An 8,854-nucleotide genomic window follows, 5' to 3' on the forward strand; every position below is an offset into this window, starting at 1 on the left:
GCGCAATAAACGAGTCGTGTTTGTTGCAAGGTGTGTCTCATTTATTCTGTCCACTCAGACCACGTGAACTCGCAAACAAGGAGGATACTCAATTCGATCAGTGTATTTTTTTTTTTTTTATTCTGGCTTTGTTCACCGATTACGCCGAAACGGATGGACCAATCGGAATGAAATCTTTTGCATCTTGTAGGATATGTCTTCCGATTGGTCCCGTTATAAATACATTTCAAATTTTTTTATTCCGAACGGTTTTTATTGCAAAAAAACGTGAAGTTTCTAATCTCAACATACAATGACTTCAATGATCCTTTAATATATTGTCAGGGGTATGATTCTGAGCAACTTTTTCATTATGCATAATTAACGGAAACCTTTAGTTATCGAGATATTCGTGAAAAACTATTGTTATTTTTTCTGCATTTGTTCGCCGATTATTCCGAGACGGATGGACCAATTGGAACGAAACCTTTTGCATCTTCTAAAGTATGTCCGCCGATTGGTCCCGTTAAAAAAACATTCTATATTTTTTCATTCCGAACGGTTTTTATTGCAAAAAACGTACTATTTCATGTACGTGCGGTGTATGTTCACCGATTATTCTGATACGGATGGACCAATCGGAATGAAACTTTTTGCATCTTGTACAATACAATTCCCCATTGGTCCCGTAAAAAAATTATTTTGCATTTTTTTATTCCGAACGCTTTTTATTGCAAAAAAACGTGAAGTTTCTAATCTCAACATACAATGACTTCAATGATCCTTTAATATATTGTCAGGGGTATGATTCTGAGCAACTTTTTCATTATGCATAATTAACGGAAACCTTTAGTTTTCGAGATATTCGTGAAAAACTATTGTTATTTTTTCTGCATTTGTTCGCCGATTATTCCGAGACGGATGGACCAATTGGAACGAAACCTTTTGCATCTTCTAAAGTATGTCCGCCGATTGGTCCCGTTGAAAAAACATTCTATATTTTTTCATTCCGAACGGTTTTTATTGCAAAAAACGTACTATTTCATGTACGTGCGGTGTATGTTCACCGATTATTCTGATACGGATGGACCAATCGGAATGAAACTTTTTGCATCTTGTACAATACAATTCCCCATTGGTCCCGTAAAAAAATTATTTTGCATTTTTTTATTCGTAACGACTTTTTTTTCTAAATCTGCGTTCGCTGATTACTCCGAGACGGATGGACCAATCGGAATGAAATCTTTTGCGTCTTGTAGGATATGTCTTCCGATTGGTCCCGTTATAAAAACATTTCGCATTTTTTATTTCGAACGGTTTTCATTATTGCAAAATACGTTCTGGTTCAAGGAATGCATCGATTGCGATGAAAATTTTCACATTTCGTAGATCATTCCGCGATTATTCGATTTCCCAAAATTTATGTAACTTCTTATTGTTAATAACTATTGTTATTATAATAAAAAGCCCATTCTTTAAGGTACGAATACACGAGAGAGTAAAAATGGTAGAGCTCTACAGGAGAGCGAGATTTGCTCTACCATACGCGTGTACACGAGACTGTGTCTCTACCATAAATTCGCTCTACCTGAGAGCCGTAGAGAAATTTTGGGTAGAGCTCTACGTTAGCGCTCTACAGCTCTGTGTACACGAGAGTAGGCTGGTAGATATATGACAGACCCTACCAGGTAGAGAAACGTTGAAGCAAGTACATTTAGTATGCTTCCAATTTTTGCGAAGTGCAGTAGCAATATGAGTTCCGACCAAGTGAAAGTCGCAGCAGCTAGTGTAGTTTATTTATTAAGCAAAAAAAGAAAGAAGCAAAAACGAAAATGTTGGGTGCGCGACTGGATACAGAGAAGAGGAGAATTGGGATGTTATCAACAGTTAATGAATGAATTGAAGAATGAAGACCAAAATACATATAAAAACTTTTTGCGCATGTCGCATGCTGATTTTAATGTGCTCCTTCAAAAAGTGCGTCTTTTATTACAAAAACAAAATACTAACATGCGGGAATCAATTTCTGCTGGTGAACGATTGGCAGTAAGTTTAAGATTTTTAGCTACAGGTAAATGTATTTTTTATCGCCCTTTCACATAAAATTTTTATCTTTTATCTACTATCTAAGTATTGTATATTCCAGGCGACAGCTATAATTCACTGATGTACGTATTTCGTATACCTGCGACGACAATCGCCAAAATAATACCCGAAGTGTGTGAAGCCATTTACACAGTTTTAAAGGATGAATATTTAAAGGTAAAAAGAAACACTATTTATCTATATTTCATTTCAATACTTTTCAGAACTGTTCTCATTTATTAAATTATTCGACGTCGATGAAGCGGGTGGTACCGAAGTTGAGGGAGTGGTATCGCAAGGCTCTTCTTTCAATTCAATTAATGCCTTGTAAATTATATTTTTAAATTTCGTTATTTGCTTATCGCTCATCGAACGCATTTCGCTGGCAATATTATCACTAAATATTTGGTGCGCATCTGTTGGTTTAGACATAATTTTTATAGCATCATGTAATAATGCTTCTTCGTCCACGTTTTTAGACTGACTGAATTTTCTCTTCCGGTTAGAAGTACTTTGAGGAACGTTAATGATTGTACTATTTCCTGAAGTGTTTCCATTTCCATCCGTTGCCTCATTGTCTTCAACCTCGACTGTATTCGACATCGAATTACAGCCTCCATCCATCATTGACTCCTAAAAATAATTAAATAATTTTTCTTTTTATTTAGATGCCAAACACTGAGGAGGAATGGGTACAACATGCAAATGAGTTTAAAAAGAAATGGAATTTCCCGAATTGTGTTGGAGCTATAGACGGGAAACATGTCCGAATATTTGCCCCTCCAAACTCTGGAAGTTCGCATTATAATTATAAAGGAAGCCATAGTATTGTACTTATGGCAGTAGCGGATGCCAATTATAGAATAATTTACTGCGATGTGGGATGCAAAGGGCGTATATCTGACGGTGGAGTTTTTAATAGATGTTCATTATCAAACGCATTAGAACGGAATGCAATCAACATTCCACCTGCTAACCCATTGGTAGAAAATGGACCACCCGTACCGTACGTAATCGTGGCAGATGATGCATTCGCATTGAAATCGTACATGATGAAACCATACTCGGGGTATGATTTGAGCGGTCCCCAACGGGTTTACAACTACCGATTATCAAGAGCTAGGCGTATAATAGAAAATGTGTTTGGAATAATGTCAACTCGATTCCGAATATTATTAACATCAATAAATTTAGACGAAAAGAAAACCACGAAGATTGTTCTTGCAATCTGTAGATTACATAATTTCTTAATAACACGTTCTAACATATACGCAACAGCGAATGACTTTGATCGCGAAACAGCTAGCGGTGATTTAGTTTTAGGTCGATGGCGAAACGAAGAAAATAATGAGATGTTGCCACTCAATAGAGATCGACCCACAAATCCAGTATCAAATGCAAAAAATGTTCGACACATTTTAACGGACTATTTTGTAAGCTCTGTGGGTGAACTTCCATGGCAATATTCACGAATATAATAAATATAATATAATAAAAAGTAAAAAAAAAAAATGATTGTTTTCTTACCAAGTTTGACGAAGACTCTGTATCTTGATTTGCATTTGATAGAAAATGCAATGCACCGAAATGTTCCCATCGGGAAGTATACACCTCATTTATTCCGGCACCACTTTTCTTCTGTTTAATCTTCCTTACCTCAGCATTATACTGACACCTGAGATTGTGAATCTTATTCCCAACATCTTTCACACTGACGTCTAATTCTCCTGCTATTTTTATTAAAATGTTTTGTTTTTGGGTTCTTAAAAAAAAGTAGATTGATAATTATAGTCACTAAAAGTTCAATGTTCAATTTTAATAAAACATTTACTTACCGATTCCTATATGCGGGATTTAACACATCCCACAACTCCGATTGGGATTCGAACAAATCAATTAACTTACACGTTTCATCCTTTGACCACACATGATCGCTGGATCCCCGAATTTTTCTTGAACACATTATATGTATAGGATATAGGCGCGACGACTTGAGCTTGTTTGCTGACGGTGTGCTATCAATATTTGATCTATCAGCACAGAAGTTGGGCATCAGGTCACCTTGGCAAGGGAGACCGAATGGGGGTGAAGGAAGCTCATTTGTTAATTTTAGCAAATTTTGGAAGTGTGAAATGTATAAATGAATTCTATTCGCTAAAGATTTTGGAAAGGAGGCCAAAGGTAACCGCCCAAAACAAACGGTTTTTCATGGGTTTTTCCACCCTCAAGTGACGTGGACGGGAGATTCCGCGTTTCGATCATTGACCGTGGCAGGCAATAAAATTAAGAAGCGCCCTGACTCTACAAAGCATGCTGGAAACAACGGAACAAAGAAATAAAAATACTAAGGACTTGACCATCAGATATGGACAATGGCTAGAAGTTAAGGCGAAAATTGCGGAGTTCGTTATGGCTTCGTGAATTTATGGTTGCCACGTTACGGTTCAGGGTCCCGAAGGGGGTTATAAAATGCACTACGGGGCAAGGTACTTATTACTACCTATTAAAATCTATTTGAGGGATTAAGTCTATGGCAGGTACAAATATTTAAAATAGTGTTCAAAAGTATCAAAAACTTTGTTTTATAATAAGCGCTCAGTCAACCCCCCCGCTGCTTCTACAGTTCAAAATAAAAAATATAAAAATAAAATAAAAACATATAAATATATTTATATGTATAATAAATCTTAGCAGTCTATGTTTAATAGTTCCTTTTCTACACATTCTTAAAAATTCGTTAGCTATATCAAAATAAAGCGCATGAAACTAGGCAGAGCTCTACCAACTCCATCCATCGCGATACATAGAGACGTAGAGACGATGTAGAGACAAATATTTCTCTACTGGGGCTGTTTAAACGGTAGAGAAATCTCCACAAAAAGGCTCTCAGGTAGAGAGACCGTAGAGCTCTACGGTGCAGCTCTACAAGGTGTGTACACGTCTCTACGTGTCTCTACCGAGAGTTTTCTCTACACTCTACCATTTTTTCTCTCACGTTTATTCGTACCTTTAGGAATATAGGAATATACCGATCGCGATTTTTCAAACTTGTCCCTGCAAGTAAACTTCGAATACTGCTCGTTCCACTAAAAAGTGTGAAATAAAATAATTTTTAACAAAAAAAAAATCCGACTTCGAAATGCACTAAAAAGTATAAAATAATTTCTATTTCATTAATATCTGTATTCCACAGCTATTAATACAATCTACTTAATCGTTAAATAGGATACTAAATATATTTCAAAGTTTTCGGAGGCGGCGCAAAATTACAAATACCCGAACAAACGGTGCTGCCAATAACGATTTGATTGTGGTATGGCAAACTTGGTAATTAATAGGTCGTAAGAGAAAAATTATAGGTCCGGTTGAAAACATTTGTAATTGTAACGATTGTATGAGAAATTGTCAGCACTCCTGATGGACATGCACTATACTGCAGTTCACAAGAGACCATACTTAACTCGCGCCGCTCACTAGGTCTAGAGAGATTTTTAATGACGTGTGTTATTCCCCTCTCCAGATCGCTTCTTATTATACTTTGCGATCATATAAATGGTGGGCAGAAATATATGACGTACGATAACTGAAAACCGGTGATGATATTGTAAAGTTTCACGATGCAATGAAAATTCTATTATTTTCCGGAAAAAAATAATGTGAACGCAAAGTAAGAAGCAAGCTGTAAAGGGGAATCACACGCACTATTAAAAATCTCCCTAGACCTCAGTAGGACACTAGCTGCGCGAGTTAAGTGCGGTCACTCGTGAACTGCAGTATAGTTAATTTGCAATGGGTTTGTAGATTCCCGTTGAATATTGTTTACTTGAAATTATCAAATGGGTGATTTATCATAGGTTGCCGACGCCCGGGTTAGGATCTTTCTAGTGGAGGAAAAGTTTTTAATTTTGCGCCGCCTCCGAAAACTTTGAAATATATTTAGTATCCTATTTAACGATTAAGTAGATTGTATTAATAGCTGTGGAATACAGATATAAATGAAATAGAAATTATTTTATACTTTTTAGTGCATTTCGAAGTAGGATTTTTTTTTGTTAAAAATTGTTTTATTTCACAATTTTTAGTGGAACGAGCAGTTGAACGAGTATTTGAAGGATACCGTAAGGATGTTTTGTATTTTTATTGGATACCTAATAACTGTCATCCAAAAAAAATATATTAATCAAATTCAGAATGTAAAGAATTCATTTATTATTTAAAATATACAATATATTTGTTTGGGCCGCCGCCCCTCCTGCCGCCTCTATCGCCGCCTCTCCCCCGCCCCTCCCGCCGCCCCTCCCGCCACGTGGCCATTTGGGAGGGTAGCGGCGTCGCGTACCCGCCGCTGTTCCTCTTTCTGTAAAGTAAAATTCGACATATTAACATAAATCATCCATTTGAAAATTAATTTGTTTTATTACTTACGACGCAAATGAAAATTATATGTTCGATAATAAAATCTGTGATACACACTGCGCTTAGGTTTATCTTGGTCATGCGGCTGCGTCTGCTGTTGCTGCTGTTGTTGCGCCTGCGGCAGAGGCTGCTGTTGCGGCTGCGGCTGCGGCTGCTGTTGCTGCTGCTGCTGCTGGTGCAGGATAAACTGTTGGTGCAGCGCCGCCTGCTGCTCCTGCACCAGCTACAGCTGCTGCTGCAGCTGCAACAACGCGTTTGTCAGCGCTTCATCTGAAAGAATAATAAAAAGAAGAAATATATGTGTTACATGCATATTTTTAAATCATGCAGCATATTCGCTAATCTTCCATTAAAGTTTGAGTTATACTTACGATCAGTAGACGTTGATTCCATTTTTCTGAGAAAAAAAAGTGTAATTAATAAATTATAAAATAATTTTTAACAAAAAAAAAATCCGACTTCGAAATGCACTAAAAAGTATAAAATAATTTCTATTTCATTTATATCTGTATTCCACAGCTATTAATACAATCTACTTAATCGTTAAATAGGATACTAAATATATTTCAAAGTTTTCGGAGGCGGCGCAAAATTAAAAACTTTTCCTCCACTAGAAAGATCCTAACCCCGGCGTCGGCAACCTATGATAAATCACCCATTTGATAATTTCAAGTAAACAATATTCAACGGGAATCTACAAACCCATTGCAAATTAACTATACTGCAGTTCACGAGTGACCGCACTTAACTCGCGCAGCTAGTGTCCTACTGAGGTCTAGGGAGATTTTTAATAGTGCGTGTGATTCCCCTTTACAGCTTGCTTCTTACTTTGCGTTCACATTATTTTTTTCCGGAAAATAATAGAATTTTCATTGCATCGTGAAACTTTACAATATCATCACCGGTTTTCAGTTATCGTACGTCATATATTTCTGCCCACCATTTATATGATCGCAAAGTATAATAAGAAGCAAGCTGGAGAGGGGAATAACACACGTTATTAAAAATCTTACTAGACCTAGTGAGCGGCGCGAGTTAAGTATGATCTCTTGTGAACTGCAGTATAGTGCATGTACATCAGAAGTGCTGCCAATTTCTCATACAATCGTTACAATTACAAATGTTTTTCAGCCAGACCTATAATTTTTCTCTTACGACTTATAAATTACCAAGTTTGCCATACCGCAATCAAATCGTTATTGGCAGCATCGTTTGTTCGGGTATTTTTAATTTTGCGCCGCCTCCGAAAACTTTGAAATATATTTAGTATCCTATTTAACGATTAAGTAGATTGTATTAATAGCTGTGGAATACAGATATTAATGAAATAGAAATTATTTTATACTTTTTAGTGCATTTCGAAGTCGGATTTTTTTTTGTTAAAAATTATTTTATTTCACACATTTTAGTGGAATTAGTGAAACGAACAATATTTGTAGGATGCCGTAAGGTGATATTTCGTTCTCAATGGTTTACTAAGGATCAAATACAGGTGATTGATTATTAATAATAAAAAGGAAGTACAACGAATACCATTTTTTCTTATAATTGACTTTAATTTTATTTTTATTTCATATATAAAAAAAATTAATAAAAACTAAAATGCACAATATTACCCCTACCCCCCCCTACCCCTTCCCCCTATTCCCCTACCCCCCTTCCCCTTCCACCCCGGTAGCCCCTCAGACGCCGCGACTTACCAGCCGCGACTCCTCTTTCTGTAACGTAAAAATGAAATTATTAGATATGTATTTTTTTTGATTAAAATATTATTATTATAAATATTTGCCCTTATATTGAACAACAAAGATGTTCTGATAAGGGCAATGTTGTATTCCTCTGTACGAGGCAAGAATTCATAGTATAGTAAAGAGTAATCTGTAATACATACTTCGCGGAGGCCTCGCCGCCCCCTCCTCCGCCCCCTCCACCGCCTTCATCTCCTGCTCCTGAAGGAGCGGCTCCTCCCTCGGCAAATCGACCTGTCCACGCTGAGGGAGGAGCTCCTCCCTCAGTTGTAGCAGTTGCTGTTCCTGCTGCTGTTGCAGCTGTTGCTGCAGCAACTGCATCTGACGCTGGTGCTGCTCATTCTGCTGCTGCAGCAACAGCTGAACATCACGCACCAATTTGTGATCTAAAAGAGAAATAAAAATAAAAATAGAAAGAAATGTATATATATATATTGCAGGCATGTTTCTGAATCATGCAATATATGCATTTTCCAGAGTCTTATAATTTTTCTTGAACTATTTTGCCATTATTAAAGTTAAAAAAAATAATACTTACAATCGTCTTCAGATTTCTCCATTTGTGATTGTTTATAAATTATCTCTCCTGTTTGTTACGTTTATGTTCTGAAGCAAAAATATTTGTG

At 36.7% G+C, this 8,854-nt stretch overlaps 1 protein-coding gene across 1 annotated transcript; it reads left to right on the top strand.

Moving 5' to 3' along the window:
- The first annotated feature begins 1,731 nt into the window (after positions 1 to 1,731).
- Positions 1,732 to 6,666, top strand: LOC114882351 (protein ANTAGONIST OF LIKE HETEROCHROMATIN PROTEIN 1-like). Its single transcript, XM_046289490.1, has 5 exons — positions 1,732 to 2,050; positions 2,126 to 2,241; positions 2,733 to 3,294; positions 3,343 to 3,497; positions 6,547 to 6,666. Exons 1-5 carry the CDS (start codon positions 1,732 to 1,734, stop codon positions 6,664 to 6,666), a joined length of 1,272 nt encoding a protein of 423 aa, XP_046145446.1.
- Positions 6,667 to 8,854: the final 2,188 nt, after the last annotated feature.

This window comes from Osmia bicornis, unplaced genomic scaffold (genome assembly GCF_907164935.1).
Source record: "Osmia bicornis bicornis unplaced genomic scaffold, iOsmBic2.1, whole genome shotgun sequence".
NCBI classification, from domain to species: Eukaryota; Metazoa; Arthropoda; class Insecta; order Hymenoptera; family Megachilidae; genus Osmia; species Osmia bicornis.